We start from the raw sequence: 25,032 nt of genomic DNA, 5'->3' as shown, positions 1-25,032 counted from the left end.
TGAGATCAGTTGAAGACAAACCTTGTAAATATTTTGTTTGCATTGTTAAGGGAATCTTCCTTCTTCCTTTATCATCTAATTTAGGCCACACCTGAGGGCCTGACCTTCAACCTGATTTGGCTGATTTGTCTAGTGGGGTAGCCAGGGAGCCCAGGCTCTGGAAACATGTCCAAGACCACCCCAGAGAGACTCCTCCTCAAAAGGCAAAAATCTCCAATGCCAGACTTGGGTCACTCCCAATCTTCTCCTATGGACTCTGAGGGAGAATTTAAGGAGCTCATGGAAGGGGCTCTGTCTCTTCTATCTTCCAGACCCCTGTTGAAATCCTGGTCAGCTGGCCCGATCAGTTCAATCAGCAATCCACGTGATCTTCTCTTTAAACTCTATTTAACTTTTCTATCACTTTCTTAATGTGTTGTAATTTCTTTTAATAAATCTCTATCTTCTTTCTAAAACCTGCATTCCCCGAGTCTCAGTCTGAGTCATGATTCATCTCAGGGCAGTTATCAAACGCCAAAAACAACCAGTGGCAACAGAGGGAGACAATTCTTTAGGAGGTGCTAGGGCAGATGAAAAGGCTCAGGAGTGCATTTGCTTGAGGGTCATATCTATTGATAAAATCCATATTTGTTTTCTTCAGCACCAAGTTCTTTAGTATGGGCATCACAAATGCAGTGAATATTTCTTCTCCTAAATTGAGCTTTTTTAGTAAAGAGTTGAGTCTTTGATGATGGTATACTTAGAGAATCCCAAGAAATGATCCAAAAAACTACTGCAATTAGCAATTTTAGCAAGGTTGCAGGATATAAAATAAACCCTCATAAATCCCCAACTTTTCTATATATAACTAGCAAGATACAGCAGGAAGAGCTAGAAAGAGAAATCCCATTCAAAATAACCTCAGACAATATAAAAATACCTGGGAGTCTATTTGCCAAGACAGACTCAGAAACTTTTTGAAAACATTTATAAAACACTTCTCACACAAATTAAATCAGATTTAAATAACTGGGCTAAGATCAACTGCTCATGGATAGGTAGAGCTAATATAATAAAAAATGTCAATTCTACCAAAACTAAACTACCCCCCCCACAGAAGGCAATTTGTCAGTCTTTACTAAGATTCCCTTAACAATGCAAACAATAGCCCTACCAATCAAAATTCCAAAAAATTACTTTAAGAGTTAGAAAAAGTTGTAAGTAAATTCATATGGAGAAATAAAAAGTCAAGAATTTCCAGGGATTTAAGGAAAAAAGTTCAAAAGAAGGGGGCTTGGCCCTACCCAATCTAAAATTATATTATAAAGCATCAGTCATCAAAACTGTCTGGTATTGGTTAAGAAATAGAGTGGTAGATCAGTGGAATAGACTAAGTGCAATAGCAGGAAATGATTATAGTAATCTGCTGTTTGATAAACCCAAAGAGTCCAGCTATTGGGATAAAAACTCTCTCTTGGATAAAAACTGCTGGGAAAATTGGAAGTTAGTATAGAAGAAACTAAGATTAGACCAACACCTCACACCCTATACCAAGATAAGATCCAGGGGGTGGATAGGTGGTGCAGTGTATAAAGCACTGGCCCTGGAGTCAGGAGTACCTGGGTTCAAATCTGCTCTCAGACACTTAATAATTACCTAGCTGTGTGGCTTTGGGCAAGCCACTTAACCCCATTGCCTTGCAAAAACCTAAAAAAAAAATAAGATCCAAATGGATACAGGATTTAGACATAAAAAAACAATACTATATACAAATTAGAAGATAGAGGACAAGTTTACCTGTCAGATCTATGGAAAGGGAAGCAATTTATGACTAAGGAAGAGATGGAGAACATCACTAAAAACAAACTAGATGATTTTGATTACATTAAATTAAAAAGCTTTTGAAAAAAATCAGGGGGCGGAGCCAAGATGGTGACAAGAGAGGAACATCTCTTAGGCGCTCTCCCATAAAACTTATAAACTAAGGATTCTAACTAAATTTTCAAGAGACAGAACCCACAGAGGGACCCAATGAGGCAGTTCTCTTACTCAAGGTAACCTGGAAAAGAGCAGAAAGACTCTGCTCACTGGGGTTGGAGGGGCGGCCCTCCAGAGGGGTGGCCCGCCAGAGTGAAAGAACTTCAGCCTCCCGGAGGCAGCCCCAGAGCACTGGGAGCCAGGGATCACAGCAGCGGGGGCATCTCCTGAGCTACGCCCCGGGGAGCACCGGGCACAACCTGGGGGAATGGGGGGGACCTCTGCCAGAGAGAGCTCGTGAAGCCCAGCCCTCAGGGCACACAGCAAACAAAGTGGTCTTGCAGTAGCCCAGATCCAGGAAACAGAAGCAGGCAGAGCCCATAAGCAGGAGCCCCCAGGGCATGAGCCCATTGAACCGAGGGAGGGGAGTGAAGAGAGAGACTGCCGAGCTCTGTCCTCTGCCCCTGGAACAGGACTCTGGGTTTCTGACCACATTCAGATCCTGATCACAGTCTAGGGCCCCCCCCATAGAACAGCAGCCCCCCCCCACCTTAGCCCCGTGGCAGAGGGGGGCACTTATGGTCATTCACAGACCAGGAGGGAGGACAGAGCCTCACACACTGAGACCCTTGTGGGAGCATTCCAAAAGCTCAGGAAGCACCCCAAAACAGGCTCAGACTGGGAAAATGAGCAAGCAGAGAAACAAGAGGAACACCATTGAGAAATATTTTGCCTGTGAGCCCAAGAAGGATCAAAACACTAAGTCTGAAGATGAGGAAGCACAAGCTCCTGCATCTAAAGACTCCAAGAAAAACAGAAATTGGGCTCAGGCTATGACAGAGCTCAAAAAAGACTTTGAAAATCAAATGAGGGAGATAGAAGAAAAACTGGGAAAAGAAAGGAAAGAGATGCAGGAAAAACATGAAAATGAAGTCTGCAGCTTATTCAAGGAAATCCAAACAATTGCTGAAGAAAATAGCATGCTAAAAACCAGCTTAGGTCAAATGGCTAAAACAGTTCAAAAAGTTATGGAGGAGAAGAATGGGTTAAAAAGCAGAATTGGCCTGATGGAAAAAGAGATAAGAAAGCTCTCTGAGGAAAACAAATCCTTCAGACAAAGAATAGAACTCAGGGAGATTGCCGAATTTACGAGAAATCAGGACTCAATACTTCAAAACCAAAAGAATGAAAAATTAGAAGAAACTGTGAAACATCTCATTGAAAAGCAACTGATATGGAAAACAGATTTAGGAAAGGTAATCTAAAAATTATTGGAATACCTGAAAGTTATGATCAGGAAAAGAGCCTTGACATCATTTTCAAAGAATTACTACAGGAAAATTGCCCTGATATCCTAGAAGCAGAGAGCAAAATAGAAATGGAGAGAATCCACCGATCCCCCCCGAGAAAGAGATCCCAAAAAAACCCAACCATTAGGAATATTATAGCCAAGTTCCAGAACTCCCAACTCAAAGAGAAAATATTACAAGCAGCCAGAAGGACACAATTCAAATACTGTGGAGCTGCAATCAGGATCTCCCAGGACTTAGCAGCAAGTACATTAAAAGCTCATAGGGCTTGGAATATAATATACCAGAAGGCAAAAAAGCTTAGAATGCAACCAAGAATCAACTACCCAGCAAAACTGAATGTCCTTTTCCAGGGAAAAAGATGGACTTTCAATGAACCAGGGGAATTTCTAATGTTTCTGTTGGAATGGCCAGAAGGTTTGATCTTCAGATACAGGACTCAGGCGAAGCATAGAGACTGGAGGAGAAGGGGAAAATATGAGGGATTTAATGATGATGAACCATTCCTGTATAGAAAAATGACACTGATAATACTCATATGAACCTTCTCAATTTACAGAGCAGATAGAAGGAGCTTTTAAAGATGAAGCACAGGAGAAAACTGAATTTAAAGATATATTGTGGTGTAAAAATGAAGTCAATAGAAAAAAGGCAAATGTAATGGGAGAAAGAAAAAAGGAGAGGGGGGAATAGGCCAAGATATTTCACATAATAAGATTTTTCTTTATTACAATCAGCTATTGCAAAGATATGGAATGGGGGAAGGCAAGGGGGAATGAGGGAATCTTTGCTCCCATCAGAGGTGGCTAGGAGAGGAAACAGCATATATACTCAATGGGGTATAGGCATCCGGAGTAAGAAGGAGAGAAGGGGGACAAGGGGAACGGGTGGGCATGTGAATGATGGATGAGAGGATGGAGCATGGGGGGAGAGTGGTCAGATATAACACATTTTGTTTTTTACTTCTTGCAAGGGGCTGGGATTGGATGGCCTGTCCAGGACCATAGGGCGAGGTGGATGCTGGGCCTAAGTGGTGGTATTGGGGCTTGGGGCCTCTTGGCCCCAGGGCCAGGGATCTGTCTGCTGTACCACTCAGCTACCCTACAGCAGAGTCAGAGTGAAAGGAGAAAGAAAATATAGTACATGGTAGTGGAGAAATACGAAAGGAGGAAGTTGTGATCAGCAATGGCAATGGTGGAAAAATATGGAAGTAACTTTTGTGATGGACTTACCATAAAGAATGTGATCCACCCATGACAGAGTTGGTGGTGTTGGAACACAGACTGAAGCACATTTTTTATTATTATTATTTTGGGGGGGGGTACAGGGCAAAAGGGGCTGGGTGGCCTGCCTGGGGCCACATAGCAAGGTGATTGTTGGGTGTCTGAGGCTGGATTTGGACCTGGGTGCTCCTGGCTCAAGGGCCAGTGCTTTGTCTGCCACCTAACTGCCCCTACTATTATTACTATTTTATTTTATTTTGGGTCTTTTTTTTTCTTCTTCTAATTTTGGTTTTTGCAGGGCAGTCGGGTTGGGGTGGCTTGCATGTCACACAGGTGGGTGATTGTTGGGTGTACAGGGCTGGATATGGGCTCGGGTACTCCTAGCTCCAGGGCTGTTACTCCATCCACTGCGCCACCTGGCCATACCTACAATTATTACTATTAGTTTTTTATTTTAATTTTAATTTTTTTCTCTCCCCTTTAATTTATCACTCAAGCAAATCTATATTTTTTTGGGAGAGGGGGTATTTTGTTTACTCTTGAACAAGAGTATTTTATTAATGTATATAAAACATTATTTGTACAAAATGAGAATAAATAAATATTAAATTAAAAAAATTTAAAAGATTTTGCACAGATAAAACCATTGCAACCAAGATCAAAAGAAATGTAGTAAACTGGGAAACAGTCTTTACAACTAATGTTTCTGACAAAGGACTCATTTCTTTTTTTTTTTTTTTGCAAGGTAAATGTGGTTAAGTGGCTTGCCCAAGGCCACACAGCTAGGTAATTATTAAGTGTCTGAGGTCAGATTTGAACTCAGGTCCTCCTGACTCCAGGGCCAGTGCTCTATCCACTGTGCTACCTAGCTGCCCCAAAGAGACATGATTTTTTTTTTTTTTCCAAGGCAAATGGGGTTAAGTGGCTTGCCCAAAGCCACACAGCTAGGTAATTATTAAGTGTCTGAGACCGGATTTGAACCCAGGTACTCCTGACTCCAGGGCCAGTGCTTTATCCACTACACCATTTCTAAAATATACAGAGAACTGAGTCATAGTTTTTTTTTAAAAAAAGCCATTGCCTCATTAACAGATGTTCAAAGGATATGCAAATGCAATTTACAGATGAGGAGATCAAAACAATCCATAGTTATATGAAAAATTGCTCTAAATCATTACTTATTAGAGAAATGCAAATTAAAGCTTCTTTGAGGTACTACCTCACACCTCTCAGACTGGCCAATATGACCAGAAAGGATAATGATCATTGTTGGAAGGGTTGTGGGAAATCTGGGACACTATTACACTGTTGGTGGAGCTGTGAACTCATCCAACCCTTCTGGAGAGAAATTTGGAACTAAGTCCAAAGGGTAACAAAAATGTGCATACCCTTTGATCCAGCAATACCACTACTGGCTCTATACCCTGAAGAGATGATGGAAAAGGATAAAAACATCACTTGTACAAAAATATTCATAGTAGCCCTGTTTGTGATGGCAAAGAATTAGAAATCAAGTAAATGTCCTTCAATTGGGGAATGGCTTAGCAAACTGTCATATATGTATGTCATGGAATACTATTGTTCTATTAGAAACCAGGAGGGATGGGAATTCAGGGAAGCCTGGAGGGATTTGCATGAACTTATGCTGAGTGAGATGAGCAGAACCAGAAAAACACTGTACACCCTAACAGCAACATGGGGATGATGATCAACCTTGATGGACTTGTTCATTCCTTCAGTGCAACAATCAGGGACAATTTGGGGCTGTCTGTGATGGAGAATACCATCTGTATCCAGAGAGAGAACTGTGGAGTTTGAGCAAAGACCAAGGACTATTCCCTTTAATTTAGAAAATAAAAATCTTGTTATCTCTTATACTTTATGCCTCTTCCTTAAGGATATGATTTCTCTCATCACACTCAATTTGGATCAATGGACAACATGGAAACAATGTAAAGACCGACAAATTTCTTTCTGTGGGGAGTGGGGAGGGAAGTAAGCTTGGGCAAAAAATTGTAAAACTCAAAAAATAAAATCTTTAATAAAGAAAAAAAAGAGTAGAGTCTTTGGAAAGCATAATCCTAAAGAGGTTCCAAAACAGGAAATTCTGACTCTTTTCCTTATCATCAAAGGTATTTAGGTAATCTTCTGATATTTAGCCACAAGTTACAGGCCCCCTGCTTCTCTCAGGTCCCAACTCAGGGTGAACTCTAAAGATACAGAACAATAAGGACTCCTAACTACATGGATAGTGTCAGAGAGAACCAAGGTCTCTGGGTGGCAAGCCCTGAGCTAGGATCATCCTACTGAATTAGAAAAAGAGCCAGGTAACCATCAGTTACTTGAAGGAAGGTATAGGTGAATTGCTTATCATTCTAGCAGATGATAGAAGGCTGGGATGACAGTAAAGAGGATAACAAAAAGATTTCAAAAAGTTGAAATATGGGTGCTATCTAATAAGACACAATTTAATAAGAATACATGAAAAGTAAAAAAAATTGTCACAAATTAGAATGGAGGAGAAATAGCTAAACACTTCCTGTGAAAAAGATCTGATGGTTTAATGAATTAAAAACTCAAAATGAGTTGACTGTGATAACAGTGGTATACTAGAGTCAACTAATACTAGCTCACAAAAAGTGATGGTTAAATTTTCAATGTGAGCATTTACACCTCCAAAATTAGCAAATACTACTTATTATTTTGATTGTCTAGACTTTAAGAAAATCATAGAGGAAAAATGCTAATAGGGCAGATGATTAAGATGGAACTTAAACAGCTCTTTTCTTGAAGGCTAAGAATTGGAAATCAAAGGGATGCCCATCACTTGGGAATGGCTAAATAAGCTGGGGTATATGATAGAATATTGTTATTATTATTATTATTATTATGAGAAATGACAAGCAGTATGATTTCAGAAAAACCTAGAAAGACCTACATGAACTGATGTAAAATGAAGTAAGCAGAACTAGGAGAACATTATATAGTAACAGTAATCCTGAACTATGAATGAATTAGCTATTCTCAGCAATACAATAATCTTAGACAGATTAATGATGAAGCACAATATCTGGTTCTAGAGAAAGAACTAATATTGCTGAATACAGACTGAAGTATGTTATTTTTTTCACTTTCCCTTATTCTTTTTCTTTAAACTCGTCTTGTACAAAATGGAAATGTTTTCTATGATTGCAGATGTATAACCTATATCTGATTGTTTATTGTCTCAGGGAGGGGAGAGGGAAGGAAGGATAAAATTTAGTATTCAAAACTTTAAATAATTGTTTAATATGTATTTGGGGAAAAATAAAATATTATATGTTAAAGATAATGATTGAACATAAAAGTTCATCTTCTGAACATTTTTTTCTTTTGGACAGCCAGCTGTCAAACTTTACCCTTGGATACCGCTGGCAAAAAGGCTAATGCAATCCATGTCTGCATTAAGAAAGCTTGGGTGCCCTGAACCAGGAGGTCATTTTCCTGTGGTCTGCTTGGTTAGCCACATCTGAAGAATAAGACTTAGTTCTGTGTATCCCATTTTAAGAATGACATTGACAGGCTGCCATATGTTCAGGAAAGCAAAGATTTAAGGAAAATAAAGACTATACCATATGAAACTTCACCTGGAGGAGCAAAAACTCAGAGGATATATGTTAGTAGCTTTCATGAGAGCTTTATACTTGTTCTGCTTGGCCCCAGAACTGAGGGACGATAGAGAGAAATGTGTAAATAGTGGTAATGAAATCATTGTTGGAATAGAATTGTAGAATGCTAAAATGCTGGATACATATAAACAGACTACCAAAACTGAAAGGGAACTTGGAATCATATCAGACCAGGAAGGAATCTTAGACCACAGAGTGCCAAAGCGGAAGCCAAAGCTGTGTGCAACAGCTCAAAGTGAGCACTGTAAATGAGCTTTAGAGGCTCCATTCATTCCTGAATCAGGAAAAGAACAAATATTTAATCTAGATTTGCTCTGCCTTCACAAGCTTATATATTTTTAGCAGATCAGCTCATCTCTGGTAAAATTCAGTATAGTGTAGGAGAAAATGGGGAACTTCCAGATTGGGCTCCAAGTACCTTAGACTGGTTTCACTCTGGTGGTTCATTTTCCTTTATGTCTCACAAAGCAAACTGACTGTGGCTTTGCCTGTTTTCCCTTCAGCAAAGGTATTCAGAAGAATTTTATCTGTTTTCTCCCAAATATCTTCTGTAATCCATGGTCAGGCCCAGTGGAGTTTTGGAGTCAAGAAGTGTGGAAAACTTTTTAAGAGGGGACCTAGGAGGTATATTATTATACAAGCTGGGTATATTATTATATAAGCCTGTGTATCTTATCTTCCAAGACTTAGTTCTTCTCATCACTAGGGAAGAAAACTCAGTGGTAAGTATCTTCATGATACATACAATTGATTATCAGAGTTAAAAGAGACCTTAGACCACTGATTATCTATCAGAACAGGGAGGGGTCTTAGAATATTGGAGCTGCAATGGAGGGACCTTGGTCTTTATCTAGTCCAAAGCTACATTATAAAGACAAGGATATTGATAAGATAAAGAAAATTACTTGCCCAAGGTTACCAGATAATTAGTTAATGGTTGAATTGAGATTAGACAGCTCTTTCCATAATACCATTCTGTCAGTGACCATGCTTACAGTGACTAAGGACAAGCTAAAGTCAGAACTAAAAGGATAGAAAAAGCACTTAAAGTTTTGAAGTTATCAGAGGGAAAATGAACACATTGGAGACAAATTGAATTATAGATTTATTTTTATAGATTACTTAGTTTTAATTATAGATTACTTAGATTATTTTTTCTTTTACAGATCTCAAGTTTCTTGTTAAGTTTAATAATATAAGAAGATTATTATTTATAATGTATTTCTAACAAAATAGCTCTGTAAAATGTAAAAATAGAAGCTTATTCAAACAAACATACTCATTTTCATATAATCACTTTTTGAATGCTTTTAATTTTGGTTTTAAATGGATCCACAAGCTTCCAAATTTTAAGGAACTGAACCTCACTTCCTATCTGCCCTTTTGTGAGAAATAGGCAACCTGAGAGCAAGAAGCCACAGGCATTAGGATAAAACAAAAAAATAGATCGTTTTTCAGAACAGGAACTGAGGTGGCCTAGGGAAAGAAGGCTGGATCTGAATTCGGAGGACTAGGTTGGATTACTTTCTTTGAGACCTTGGCCTAGTCACCATCAATTTCCTCATTTGTAAAGGGTTGGGCTACAAGAACTCTAAGATCTTTTCATCCTTTACTTCTATGATCCTATGATTTTTGGACTATGGAATTTTTTTTGGTTAGGCTCAATTGTTTTTGTTTTTTTTCACATTTATTTCATTTTCATATTTTGTTTTCATTTTCACATTTATTTATTTTTCATATAAAATTATAATCACCTTATACCTTACTGCCTTTTCAAGTACCTTCCATTGACATATAATCCTCATGATTCAAAGCATCATGCAAAATCAAATCATTTCAAGAACCATTTGTACCAACCCTCAATTCTCCCATCCAGCATACTCCTTCCTATTGTAGCCAAAGCATCAAGCAAAGCAAAATCTCTTAATGATGCTTTCATGTCCAGTTCCTCTAAGTATACTCTCTTCCTTTCTGTCTACAGTACTCTAATAAGAACCCTACAGCCCTCCCCAAACAAAGTATCCTGTACACAGTCCTTTTAGCACCCCAACCATGCATGGTACAAAAACCCTCTTTAATTAAAGTATGGATTAAGATAAGATCACTTCCTATTTTTTTTATGTTCAACTCTTCTAAGTAGGATCCCACCCTCCGCCTCCTATGGTTCTACAAACCTCTAAGTATTTAGTAATGTAAAGTCACTTCTGATTTAATTATGGATAGAGCCTGTGAGTACTGGGATACTCTGAATGTCTCTCTTAAGCACTTTATAGTTGATTGTTACACACATAGAAGACATTGGCACTGGACCTCCTAGCATAGGGTACCATTATCAGAGAAAGTGCTGAACTCTGTTACCAAGGAAGAATTAAAGTAGCTCAAAGAAAATTGTGTGTGTGTGTGTGTGTGTGTGTGTTTAGAGTAAATACCTAGGTATTCATCTGGACTATTTGTGTACTACCTGTGGTAAAGCGTGCCAAGCTCATATTGGTCTGATCAGTCACAATTGAACACACTGTAATTTGTCTCAAACATAGTGATGTCGTTTTGGTCTTCTTCTATAACAAAGGACAAGAACCAACCATACCCATATCCTCTAAGTACAGTCTCCTCAATTATATTCAACCCTTTAACTATCCTAAGAGAAATACAATCCTCAAGAGTTACAAGTGTTATCTTCCTTTGTAGGTTTGTATAAGATTTAATGTTCTTGAATAACATTTGGGTTTTTTTCCCCTTTTCATTTACCTTTTTATGCATCTCTTGAGTCTTGTATTAGAAGATGGAATTCTCTGTTCAGTTGTGGTCTTTTTATCAGGAAATTTTGGAAATCCTCTATTTCATTGAATATCCATCTTTTCCCCTGACAGAATATACTGAATTTTTCAGGGTAGTAAATTCTTGTTTGTAATCCAAAGTTTTTGCCCTCTGAATTATCATATTCCAGGCCTTACCATCCTTTAATGTTGAAGCTGATAAGATCTATGAAATTCTGATTGTACTTCCTTTGTACTTAAATTGCTTCTTTTGGGATCCTTGCAGTATTTTTTCCCTTTATTTGAGTATTCTGGAATTTGACTTCATGATAGTCCTTGGAGGTTTTATCCTGGGGTCTCTTTCTAGAGGTGTTCTGTATATTCTTTCAAGGACTATCTTGTCTTTTTGATCTAGTATATAGGGACAGTTTTCCCTGATAATTTTCTGAAAGATCGTTTCTGGTTGTTTTTTTTATTTTTGATCTTTAGGCTTTCTGGTAGATCAAAAATTCATAAATTATCTCTACTGGATCTATTTTCCAGGTCATTTCCCACCCCCCCATAAGGTACTTTACATTTTCTTCCGTTTTTTTAGTCTTTTGATTTTATTTGTTGGAATCTTGGTGACTCAGAGATTCACTGGTTTCTTTCTGTCCAATTTTAATTTTTAGGTGGGGGTAGCTAGGTAGCACAAGTGATAGAGTACTGGTCCTGAGTTCAAATCTGGGCTCAGATACTTAATAATTACTTAGCAGTGTGACCTTAGGCAAGTCACTTAACCCCACTGCCTTAAATAAAATTTTAAACAAGATTTAAGTTTTAGGGTTTTATTTTCTTCAGTTAGCTTTTGTGTTTTCTTCTCCAGTTAATTTTACTTTTTTGCTGACTTGCATTCCTTTTCCAGTTGGTTGATTTGAGTTTTAGATGAAGCACATTCTTTTTCCAGTTGATTGATTTTATTTTTTGAAGTTATATTCTTTTTTTCCAGTTGGTTATTTTTACTTTTAGAGAAGTTGATTTCTTTGGTCAATCTTTCATAATTTTCCTGCATGACTCTTATTTTTCTTCTTTCTCTTCTTTGATTTTTAAATTCTTTTTAAAGTTCTTCTATGGGGTTTTGGATTTTAGTCCAATTCATAGATTCCTTTGAGACTTCCCATGTAGGTAATTTGTCACTGTTTTCTTCTTCTAAGATGATATTTTTATCATCTCTATCTGTATAGTAGCTTTCTATGGTTAATGCCCTTTTAACTTTTTTGCTCATTTTGATTTATTGAGCTCTCTTCCTAGGGTATAGGTAGCATAGTCCCGAGCTTTTTGTGCTGGGGCTGGGGTCTAATCCCAGATTTATCACTGTTCAAGATGTTGCCTGTGCAGCGGAAACGCCATTTAAAGCCTCCTTTATGTCTAGGCTTTGCCTATTCAGTGATTTGTTCAAAACAGTCCTACCTTTTGCTTCTGTGTTTCCAGAGTTCAGACTTTGGGATTGGGATCCTCCCTGTTGGTTTACTGTCTAGCTACTGGGACCTGTACTGCTGTCTAACTGCCAGGATCTGGGCTACACTGTGGCTAAAAGCCTTTGGCTGGCTTTCCCACTGTCCTGCTTAGCTGGACTTTCTAAAGAGACAGACCTTCACTGTCTATAGCTGAAAACTTCTTTCAATCTTTGTTTGTTTTGGTGAGATTTGTAGCTTTAGTTTCTATGTAGAGGCTTTATTTAACATTGTCTAGGGAAAAGCACTAGGAGCATGCTAGCTACCATTTTAGCTCTGCCTCGGAAGTCCTTTTTAAATTTATTTTTAACATTAAAAAATATTGAGTTCCAAATTCTCTCCTTTTAGTCCCTTTCCCACTCACTTCAAGAAGGCAAGCAATATGTAGGGTATCTAATATATATATATATATATATATATATATATATATATATATATATATATATATATTATGTAAAATCATGCAAAACATATTTCTATATTAACCATATTGCCAAAAAAAGCAGGAAAACATTTAAAAAGTAAGAAAATTATACTTCAGTTTATATTCAAGAGTTCATCAGTTCTCTACATGCAGAGTCAGTTAAAAATGTTCCCTGCTTCCCCAATTGACAAATGGTCAAAGGATAGGCAGAGGCAATTTACAGATGAGAAGTCAAGGTGATCCATAGTCATGAAAAATTGCTCTAAATCATTACTGATTAGAGAAATTAAAGCATCTTACATCTCTCAGATTGGCCTATATGACCAGAAAGGACAATGATCAATGTTTGAAGGATGTGGGAAATCTGGGACTGTGAACTGATCTAACTAACCCTTTTGGAGAGCAATTTGGAATTATGCCCAAAGGGCAATGAAAATGTGTACACCCTCTGATCCAGCAATACCTCTATTGGGTCTATATCCTGAAGAGATGATGAAAAAGGGTAAAAACATCACTTGTACAAAAATATTCAGAGCAGCCCTGTTTGTGATGGCAAAGAATTATTGTTCCATTAGAAACCAGGAGTGATGGGAATTCAGGGAAGCCTAAAAGGATTTGCATGAACTGATGCTGAGCAAGATGAGCAGAACCAGAAGAACATTGTACACCCTACATGGGTATACCCAATATGGTGTACCCAACATGGAGGTGATGATCAACCTTAATAGCCTTGCTCATTCCATCAGTGCAATAATAAGGGACAATTTTAGAGTATCTGAGACAGAGAATACCCTCTGTATTCAGAGAAAGAACTGTGGAGTTTAAACAAAGACCAAAGACTATTACCTCCCATTTTTTTTAAAGTTATCTTATGTACTACAGAATTTTGCTATCTTTAATATTTTATTTTTTTCTCAAGGATATGTTTTTTCTCCCAACACAGTCAATTTTGATCAATGTACAGCATGGAAGCAAAGTAAAGATTATCAGACTGCCATCTGGGAGGGGGGGTAGGAAAGGGAGGAGGGAGATCATAAACTTCAAAACATTATAAAAAATGATAGGTAGAAATTACTATTATATATAATTGGAAAACAAATAAAATATTTATATATGTAAATAAATCTTCTCTTCACTCAAACATGAAATCTTGAAATTTAATTTTTCTTAGAATGAGTTAGCATTGAAATGCTCTTATAGACTAGAATTTGCTCCTACTTTGTTCAGAGGAAAAACAATAAAGTAGATCATTAAACAGCTTACACATAAACCCTGTGATGCAGGGTACAAAGATTTAGTACTAAAATGCAAATGAAAATTCATCTTGGTCAGAGGTGGGAGAAAACAGAAAAGGAATGAGGAAGTTGGAGACTTCCCTAAGAAGACTTACTGGGGCTCAGCTGATGTGGGTCAGTTTTGGGGAAGTGGTGAATGATTACATCAGCACTTCTAGACCCCCAGTCTGCAATTAGTGAGGAAGTCTAAGGAAATCAGACAGAATGGAGTGGGAGATCATTGATTATAAACTAGCAAAGCAGAGGGTAACTAGAGGGATAAGATGCAGAGGGGGAGATGCAGACTAGTGGCTGGGGTTCCTGGATCTTTTCCCTTCCATTGATTAAAAACAAGGAGGGTACTTAGGAGTCATTCATCTAGTCCAGCATTCTTATTTTATAGACCAGGAAACTGAAGGAGAGAGAGAGAGAGAGAGAGAGAGAGAGAGAGAGAGAGAGAGAGAGAGAGAGAGAGAGAGAGAGAAAGTGACTTGTCCAAGGTCAGACAGGTAATCTCTAAGGTGAATGTTTTTTATCTTGTAGATTTATAGCCTGAAGGAATCTTATATTACAGATGAGACAATAGAAAGTTACTTGCCTAGGGTCACATAGCTAACATGGAAGCATATAAAATGTTTGGAAATAATATATTTTTCAGTAAAGTGGCAAGAATAAGTATCTAAGGCCTTCCTCTTTAATGAATTAAAGGAGATATATACTTCTGACTCTTAATTATATAATTATATATAGCTTAATTATATATAGCTTTCCCAATGCCCTGAAGCAATTGGCCTGTGACCCACCCAAGGAAAGGGACTTCAGATTATTTAGAAATCCCCAACAATCCTTTAGGGAAATAGTTCAGGAGCAACTTGAGTAGTGGCTAGTGAATGTGTGGATCACAATAAAATGGAGACAAGTCCCCAAAGAGATGGGAGAACCAGATCATCTTACTTGTGTCTGAAGGAACCTGTAAGTGGGCCAAGAAACAACAGTTAAAACCAAACTTTAAAAACTGATTGATTTAAGAAAAGGGATTATGACAAAGTAACAACAATCACCTTACTTCTTTAACTTTTATGTAGAGTACATCAAACCAAATGCCAGGCTGGAAGAATTAAAAACCAGAATTAAGATTACTGGGAGAAATATCAACAAACTCAGATGGCAGAAAAGTGAAGAAGAATTAAGAAGCCTCTTGATGAGAATAAAAAGGGAGAGTGTTAAAGCTGATGAAGCTAAATATAAAACCAACTAGGATCTAGGTATGTTTCCTTCACTTCCTGGCAAATAGAGGGAGAAGAAATGGAAGTAATGTCAGATTTTATATTCTTGGGCTGAAGGATCACTGCAGACAGTGCCTGCAGCCAGGAAATTAAAAGACATTTGCTTCTTAGAAAGAAAGCTGTGGCAATTCTGTACAGCATACTAAAAAAACAGACTCACCTTGCCAACAAAGGTCATAAGTCAAAGCTATGTTTTTTCCATTTGCAATGTATGACTGTGAAAAAGTTGGACTATAAGAAAAACCAAGCACCAAAAAAGGGATGTTTTCAAGTTGTGATGCTGGAGAAGATTCTTGAGAGTCTCTTGGACAGCAAGAAAGTCAAATTAGTTAATACTTAAAGTAATTTGGACTATTCATTGGAAGGTAAAATAAGAAGCTTAAATACTTTGACCACATAATGAAAAAAATTAGACTCATTGGAAATGATCCTAACATTGGGAAAGATTGAAGGCAAAAGAAAAAGGGAATAGGAGAGGATGAGATGGATAAATGGTGTCATGGAAACAATGAACATAAATTTGGACAGACTTTGAGAGAAAATGGAGAATAGAAGGGCCTAGCTATGGTCCATGAGATTGTGAAGAGTCAGACACAACTGAACAACAGTATTTTTTTTTTTGAACAACAGAATTTTAAAATATGATCTTTTTGGGTGGCTAGGTTTCACAGTGGTTAGGGCACCGGCACGGGAGTCAGGAGTATCTGAGTTCAAATCCGGCCTCAGACACTTAATAATTACCTAGCTGTGTGGCCATGGGCAAGCCACTTAATCCCATTGCTTTACAAATAACTAAAACAAAAAAACAAAAAAAAAAACAAACCCAAAACAACATGATCTTTCCCTTATTCAAGATTCCTATAAAGTGTTACCTTGAATGATCCAGGACTATGTGGGGGCACTACCAGTTTGGGCCTTTTTCTCTCTAGGTTAGAAATGCTTGAGTTTAGATTAATGACAAATGAGATTGCTCCTAGTAGACTTTTGCCTAAAGAAGAGTATAGCATTTATATATATTTTTTATTTTTTTCTTTGACATTAGTAAATCTGAGGAAGGGAATGTTTTTGTTCTAGGTCCCTAGACTCTAGGTCCAGCACCTTCTCTATCTACCATGTTGCAAAGGTTGAGTATGGAATATTACTGGTTATTTGTGGTGGACCTACTCTATAGCCTAAGGAAAGTGAAAACCATGAAAGCTTGCTATGTGATTACCCCAAATGAGACCCTGTCCTAAGGGAGTGAACTTGACACAATATTTTTTAGCATTAGTTAACTGTACACAGTCCTCTAGCCCTTAACTCCTGCCTCATTCTTGTGTTTCTAGTAGATGACTTTAACCAAAACATCACTTTCATACAGAATTACATATTATGGTATTTATGGTTAGAAAAAAATCTACTGTAGTATTTATAGCTAGAAACAATTATCAGTAGTCATCTTGTTTAACTTCTTGATTTTACAGGGGGTTGACCGAGGCCCAGAGAGATAAACTGAATTATAGTCATTAGCACAGTCAGGATTGGAACTCAGGTCTTCTGACTCCAAATTCAAGGTCTTTCCTATTACACTTTTCATTTACAAGGATAATGAAAATACAGGGATACAGTTGAAATCTGGCTTAATATTATGTTTCCTGAAGAATTCAGTACAGAAGTGATGAAAGTATTTAAATGTTTCCCTTTCAAAAAAAAAAGTAGGGACTTTCTGCTCCTTTATTGACTTCAAGGTCTCAGGGTCAGAAGAGAACATATTTCACAACTATTAAGATTCTTACTGTTCTCTGTCCTAAGTCTTTTGACCAAGTCAGGCAATTATTTCCTTATTTCCAGTCTTGACAGGAATAAGTATAATTACCCCTTCCACAATGCAGGGGTGAGGGATGCTGCATCTCTGCAGTCTGGAAAATCTCTGTAAAATTTTTTGGCCTTCCCTTCATACCAGAGAAGTCTGAATTTTTTTTTTCTTTTATGGGGTGTTCATACTTTCTTATTATAAAATACTAGTTGATATTATTCAATTCTATACATATATTTTATGTATTTCTGAGTTTAAGTTTTTCTGTCATTTGCTGGCCTTTGCATGTGATCTGTGGCTTCTGCAAACCCCCCCCCCCAATTTTCATTCAATTTTTTTTTTAGGTTTTTGTAAGGCAAATGGGGTTAAGTGGCTTGCCCAAGGCCACACAGTTAGGTAATTATTAAGTGTCTGAGGTAGGATTTGAACTCAGGTATTCCTGACTCCAGGGCCAGTGCTCTATCCACTACACCACCTTAGCCACCTAGCCACCCCACACTGAATTCTTAAATTTTTCTTTCTCTTGGAAATCCTCCTTTCCTGTTCTCCTTCTGCCTACAGAGGTAGAAGTGTACCTTTTTCTCCTTTTTCTTGCATTCAAGGCTTTTATATGCTATCACTGTATCCTTAGTAGATAAGAACTATAGTAATTGAGTGTTGGGGACCATTTTTTTTTCAAAATTTTCTATTACATCCTTGCAAGAAATTATTTTTGAAGATTAATATCAGGAAACAGTAAAAATACCTCTAAATATTTTATTCATCATTCTAAAAGATTCATAATCCCCAAATTTTCTTTTTTTCAAAAATTGTGGAAAACATGAAGCATGTTCTCAGAAAAACAAACACTCCCATACTTTTCTGAATATTTTTGTGGAATATTTTCCTGAGTCTTTATAAATACATACATACATACATATATATATATATATATATATATGTATATATAATCTTTTTGGGTGGCTAGGTGGTGCAGTGGTTTTATATATATATATATATATCTATTATATATCTATATCTATCTATATCTCTATATATATTTCCAAATTTCTGCCTTTCAGTCTTGCTGATTCTAACTTACAACTGAACATAGAATGTCTTCCCATAGAGACCCCTCTGACAAGGAAAAATTAATACATATGAGTTTATCCATCATTAATCCCTGGAAATTAACCCTTTATTCAAATTGCCAATTATTGCTAATCATACTTCTAGTACTGTAGATTCAAAAACTCAAATTTAACTTCAATTCCTCTCTTCTACTTTGATCTCTTATATCAAATCATGTCAATTCTTCCTCCATGTCTCTCATCAGCCTTCTCATCACTATGCCCAAGACTATAGATCAAGTCCAGACCTTTATCACCTCTGGCCTTGATGTCCAATTATATTATAGCCAATTGGGCCTCCTTACCTCAGTTAAGAAGTTGATCTTGAAGCCTGTGGTCTTGTTTGTCTTGGGTTGTCCATTGTTGAGATAGTTGCCCATTGCCAATACAAACTGCCAAGAGAGAAACCACCCATTGCTTCATCACGTCATACTCAACTTATTTCCCACTCCAACCCCTAAGGAAGAAGGGCATCTTCCCTTTCCCTCTGCTCCAGTTTTCTGTAGTCAAGTTTAACTCCTACTTTTCCCTAATAGAAGAGAAACTGACCCATTGTTCTCTAAGTGCCTGTTTGCTTTCTACCTTTTCTAAGGTAGATAGTTCCTCCTATACTACCTTACATTTGATTCTGGGTTGGATACTTGGACAATGTCAAGGGGTGAACTATTTTGTGTTCTCCTTGAACACCTCAAGGAAAGACTTAGGACTGAAGTTCAGATTACCCAGGGTAGTGGTTGGGTTCTGTGGAACCCTTAAAATGATCTAGTTACAATCTGCAGTCTGAAAGCAGACTCAGAATATCTTGGTATTTTTTTTCCTACATTAAATCTTTTCTTTGCTCATGGAGTCACTGTCCAGAAATGTTCTTTAAATCCTACGATCACTTTGTTTTCTGTTGCCAGGAGCTGTTTTACTCAGCACTGACCATCCTGGTCCACTTGATTATGAAGCCAGGGAGCAGAAAGGTCTAAATTTTCAGTAAAAAATTTTTACTTTCTGCAATATTGAATCCTGAAATTCTGCAGGAAGGAGGCAGGTGAGGAAAGGTCTTCTGCTGATTCACTTTGAGGAATCTCTTAGCTCTGGAGAAGTGAACAGTTTTCCTGTCTTTCTACTGAGGTTGAAACAAGGAGGAGAATGAACTTACTTCTGATATTCAGAATCTGTGTTGGGGAGGGCTAGACAGCAAAAGGTAGGAGCTAAACAGGTTTGTAACAGGGACAAGAAAGAGGAAATAAAGGGAGGAAGAAACTAAGAAAAGAGAAACATAATAGGGGGATGAAATACTGTGGTCTACTGAGAAAAGGACAGGATTCAAAATCTGTGGGAGGGAAGAGCCTGCAGGGTATACCTTGCTTCTCCCACTCTGCCGTTGCCCACTTCTCCTAGGTAGGACAAATTGTCATAGATTGTCCCAGGTGGGAGAAAGTCTGCTATGGGGGCTTGGACAGTATGAGTTGTAGTCAGAGATTGCATACTATAGGAATGGAAATGGGATGAGAAAACCCCATCTGTGAGCATGAGAGTGCCAGGCCAAGGAGTCCAACAGGTCCTGCCTTTGTGGGAAGTCATGGCAGTGTAGGATGGGGTGCCTCTAATGGGAGGGCAGTGAGAATGATAGCAGTGCAGTGAGATCCTTTTTACAAGTTCTTCTAACAAATCTAGAAAATGTACCAGACTGAATACCAATGGGAAAATCCAGAAAAAGTCATAGTGAGTCCTTTATCTAGACAAGCCGGGCATAGGGAGAAAGATAGTGATGTCTGAGAAGACTGGGGTCAGGTTAGACCAAGAGCTTGCTGCTTGTAGAACACTAAAACATCTAGGAAGAAGCTGTGCCTTAGGCAAGAAAAGGTCCCAGAACTGTACCTAGACCCACAAAAGGACACTGTGACAGGAAGCAGGGACATCTGGCAGCTTTGTTACCCATTATTCAGCTCCATGCTACAGTTCTAGAGTGGAGTGGGAAATGGTTTGTAGAATTTTTTCCAGGTAGGGAGACCCTGCCTGTTACCAAGAAAGGAAAACATTCAGAATCCAGCAGCAGTAGCAGTAGTGTGGCTGAGGTTTGCCTCAGGCACAAAGCAAGGTCTCACTTCCAAGATCTAGTCTAAAAGAATAAGCTAGGTAGAAATTCCAGACCAAAGGGGAGTCTACAATTCTGTCGCTCTGAGTTGAGAGAATTTCATCTGGTTAATAGGGGCAGAGTCCAACTGAAGTCTATTCTTGCTCCAAACCCAGGTCAGGAACTTGCAGAGCTCAAGCCAGGGATGCAGCAATCAGATTTTGCAGTGGGTCAATACACTTTGGGAATAATGAAAGATTGTCCCTAAAATTCTGAAATAACACAACATTGAATATCAAAAAAAAAAAAAAAAAAAAAAAAAAGCAGCAACAGGACCAGTCTAGACCTTTCCTCCAGAAGTGCTGCAGAGTCCAACCCTAACATCATATCTGAAGTGGAAGAATGAGCAAAGAAACAAACAACCAAAAAAACTGTCATAATAAGCTATTGTGTTGGCAGTGATGCTCAAGACACAAATTCAGGTAACTCTAAAACATCTACAAGCATAGCCTCAGAGAAAAACTCGAATTCCAGAAAGAGATGAATCAAAAGTTATATATATATATATATATATTTATGGTTGGAATGAGAGTCTTTGGGGAAAATATCAGAAAAGAAATGAGAACTATGGAAGAAAGAATTGGAAAGGAAATTAACAGCTTGTTACAAGAAGCTTAAAATCGTTCTCAAGCAACAAACTCCCTGAAAATTCAGATGGACCAAACAGAAACTAATGACTTCATGAAACAACAAAAATATTAAAGTCAAAATATTGAAAAGATAGAAATAAAGATAAGACATCTCATAGAAAAAACTGAACCAGAAGACAGATTTAGGAGGAAAAATTTAAGAATCACTGAACTATCTGAATTCTAGGACCAAAAAAAAAAGAGCCTAGACATCATATTTCAAGATATTTTAAAACTGCTCAGGTCTCTTACCACTAGAGAGCAAAGTAGAAATAAAAAGAGTCTATTGGTTACTTTCTGAAATAAATCACAAAATGAAAACTCCCAGGAACATGAGAGCCAAAATCCAGAACTTGTGAGGCAAAGACTAGGTCTGAGATGATTCTATTATGACTTCACTTTAAGAAAAGAACAGGAAGAGTAAAGAAGAATACACAGGGGAGGCAGAAGGGAAAGGATGTTAGGGAAAATTATCTTATAAAAAATCAGGGGGGCAGCTAGGTGGCATAGTGGATAAAGCACCAGCCCTGGAGTCAGGAGTACCTGGGTTCAAATCCGGTCTCAGACACTTAATAATTACCTAGCTGTGTGGCCTTGGGCAAGCCACTTAACCCCATTTGCCTTGCAAAAACTTAAAAAAAAATCAGGGTGCATAAGTAAATATCCATTCAAACAAGGAGAAGGAGATGATTGAATCTCATTCTTACTTGAAGTGGTCAAAATAAAGAAGAATTCAAATAAACACATACTGGGTACAGAAATACATTTCAATAGTGAAATAGGAGGGAAAAAGGGGAAAGGGAATCAGAAGGAGGACAGATGAAGAAAGGATTAATCTTAAACAAAGTTTATTTTAAGGATGTACAAAAATATTTACCACCCTTTTGGGGATGGCAAAGAATAATAATCTAAGGGAAGAAACCTCTATACATTGGGAAATGGGTGAACAAGTTATAAATATGATGGACTACTACTGGGCTGAACTTTTATCATTGCAATGATGAACCAGAATCTTAGAGTACTAATAATGAAACATGCTGCCTATCTCTTGGTAGAGAAATGAAAGATTCAAAATATAGAATGAGACAAATTTCCTTTCAGACATGCTCAATTAGAAATTTGTTTTGACTAGCTATACATGTTTGTAATGAGTTTTGTTTTTCTGGTGTTCTCAATTAGAGGAAGTTTGAGGTGGGAAATGGAGATGGAGATGGCTTGGCTGATTAAAACTATACACACACACACACACATATAAATTTTAGAGAGAGAAAAAGGAAAACTTGAGAACTAATTAGTACAATAACCAATCACAATTCCTGTGGGCTCATGATAGAACATGTAAGCCACCTACTAAAAGAGAGATGATAAACTCAGAGTGAGACATAATTTTTTTGAATATAACCAATGAGAAATTTTGTCTTGCATGACTACTGTTTGTAAGAGGGTTTGGTTTTTAACTTGTTTTCTCATTTAGTGGGACTTTGGGAATGGGGAAGGGAACTAGGAGGGAGACAAGTTTGATTTTTGCTTGAAAATTAAATTTAAAAAAAAAACAGAAAAGACCAGGATCAGGAGTCCTGAGAACTAATCTAGATTTTCTTACTAACTAGCTATGTAATTGTAGGTAAATCGCTTTAGTTGACTCACTTATAAATGGGATAGACTAGACTGGTTCAAAGAGTCTTTTGAGTTGTAATGTTCTTATCTCTATCTTTGGGGGTCTTTCCCAGTTCTGAAATTTAATGTTCTTATGTTCTAAGGTCCTTATCTAGCTCTGACAGTCTATGTGCTATGTTCCCATTCCATCTAGCTAGAACATTGTGGATTCTGATGCCAAGCATTTATGAGCTCTATAATAAGGCAAGAAATAAGAAAAGAAAAGAACAGAAGGTAGGGGAAGGAGGGGAGAAGGGAACAGGTGAGACTTGGCATTTGTGGAAGAGCTAACCAGATATTACGGTTTCCCATCTCTCTCTTTAGCTGAGACAAGTAGCCTGCTGAGATGGAGGAACCATCCCAGGAGAAGTGGCTCTCACCTCTAAGATCTTGGCAAGCTTCTTGCTATTCTTCAGCTCCAGGGAGGCCTGGTGTACGCACTCATAACTGCCTTTAATCTCCTCAGTTTTTTCCTGAAGGGTAGTCTTGAAGTAGAGGCTGCGTAATCGGGTTTTATATTCTGGAACAGACAGCATCTAAGCAGAATGGAGATATAAGGCAGATGCCTAGCTTCAGCAACAATGAGGCTGCTTGTGACCACCCCACCCTGTTCCTGGAGTCTAGCAGTCTCCTATACCATCCCTACTCATCTCTCTTCCTTTCCTTGGAGTCACTCAAGGACAGGCAGGAATGGAGATGATGTGATCTAAGTGGATGCTTCCCTTTATTTTCACCATTATTATTGCTCTCCTCATCTTATATTTGATGGAATTCAGAGAGAAATGTCACCAGGACAAAGGGTTTTCTTAAGATTGTTCCTTTGCCTTTAATGTTTAGCAGATGGTTATGAAGGTGGCTAATATGATCACATTTTGTAATTGAATAAAAAGTCTTGGAATTAATTATAATAATTATGGTTATTCTTTTTTTTAAGGTTTTTTTTGGCAGGGCAATGGGGTTAAATGACTTGCCCAAGGCCACACAGCTAGGTAATTATTAAGTGTCTGAGGTCGGATTTGAACTCAGGTACTCCTGACTCCAGGGCCGGTATTTTATCTATTGCACCACCTATCTGCCACAATTATGGTTATTCTTAATAAAGGCTAAAAGAATCAACATGCTGCACTCAGTCCAAGTCCCACCTCTGACCTCAAGACAGAGTTTATGTGACTTGCCCATGTTTACACAGGTAGTGTCAGAGATAGGACTGGAACTCAGGTCCTCTGACCCTAATCATTAGAGCTCTTTTCCCAACAACAATCCTTTATATGTGTATAGCAAATTATAATTTTCCAAGCACTTTATATTCATTATGCTATTTGATCCTCATGACAAACTGATGAGAGAGTCCAAGCAGAGACTCTTATTCCCATTTTACAATTTTAAAAACTGAAATGCAGCCACTTAATCCAAGGTCTCCTGACTCCCTACCAATATTCTTTCCACTAAACAAGATAATCTTCTAGAGTCCCCCCCACCCCAGTTGCCTCAAATTGTTTGGGAGTGGTAGTCCAGGGGTCCTGGAAGGCTTCTTCCCACATAATCTACTGAGGGAGTATTCTCTTTTATCTGAGTCTTGAAGAAGAAAAATTGGGTTCAAAATGTAACAAGGAAGCATTTCCTATAAGTATTTGCATCTTATACCTTATTTGTCTGCCCAAGACAGCAGTCATTTTTTTTTAGTCTAAACTTTATAGCTGACCCAATAGTATCAGCTCAGTGTTTGGCACACAAGGATAGGAATAGAGAGTGAACCTGGGATTTCACTGGTAAAGGTGAGGAAATTCCCTCTATCTAGGCAAGGATGGCATCTTTTCTGCAGTTTATAAAAGTCAGATTCCTAGAACACTGAAAGATTAAGTGACTTGCTTATAGTCAGTAAATGTGAGAGAGGAAAACTTGAACCTTTACTGGCTTTAATGGCCAATTCCCCATTCATTCTACCATAAAGATGTATTGAATAAATGAATGGCAGTGAAGTGGCCCAATGGATAGAGTCCTGGACCTGGAGTCAGGAAGACTTGAATTCAAATCCATCCTCAGACTCATACAAGTTGAATGACTCTGAACATGTCATTTAAATTCCATCTTCTCTAATCTCCTCAACTATAAAATAGGAACAATAATGATAGCACCTATCTTCCAAGGTTGTTGTTTCTAATGAGATAGAGTGTTTAGCACAGATACTTAAAACTTATTTCCTGTCTATGTAATGGAGCAGAGGAATGTTTCAGACATTGCATTAGGATTAGAGAGGCCTGAGTTCCAGCTCAGTATCTATCATTGATAATGATTTAGCATATTTTTTATTGTTTTTTAGGTTTTTGC

General features: G+C 37.8%; 1 protein-coding gene across 7 annotated transcripts in view; it reads right to left on the bottom strand.

The window, feature by feature from the left end:
• The window catches only part of GRID2IP (Grid2 interacting protein), an 898,914-nt gene that overhangs the window by 15,761 nt on the left and 858,121 nt on the right, over window positions 1-25,032 (bottom strand). For all 7 annotated transcript variants that reach the window (XM_074196787.1, XM_074196786.1, XM_074196789.1 and 4 more), the window contains 2 exons: window positions 23,085-23,240; window positions 18,600-18,686 (listed from right to left, as the gene is read on the bottom strand). In XM_074196787.1, the coding sequence (XP_074052888.1) occupies window positions 18,600-18,686; window positions 23,085-23,240 (243 nt within the window). The remainder of the gene's footprint in view (window positions 1-18,599; window positions 18,687-23,084; window positions 23,241-25,032) is intronic.

Source organism: Macrotis lagotis, chromosome 8 (assembly GCF_037893015.1).
Source record: "Macrotis lagotis isolate mMagLag1 chromosome 8, bilby.v1.9.chrom.fasta, whole genome shotgun sequence".
Taxonomy (NCBI): domain Eukaryota; kingdom Metazoa; phylum Chordata; class Mammalia; order Peramelemorphia; family Peramelidae; genus Macrotis; species Macrotis lagotis.
Note: the sequence above shows the minus strand (reverse complement) of the source record. Positions and strands in the feature narration are given on the sequence as shown.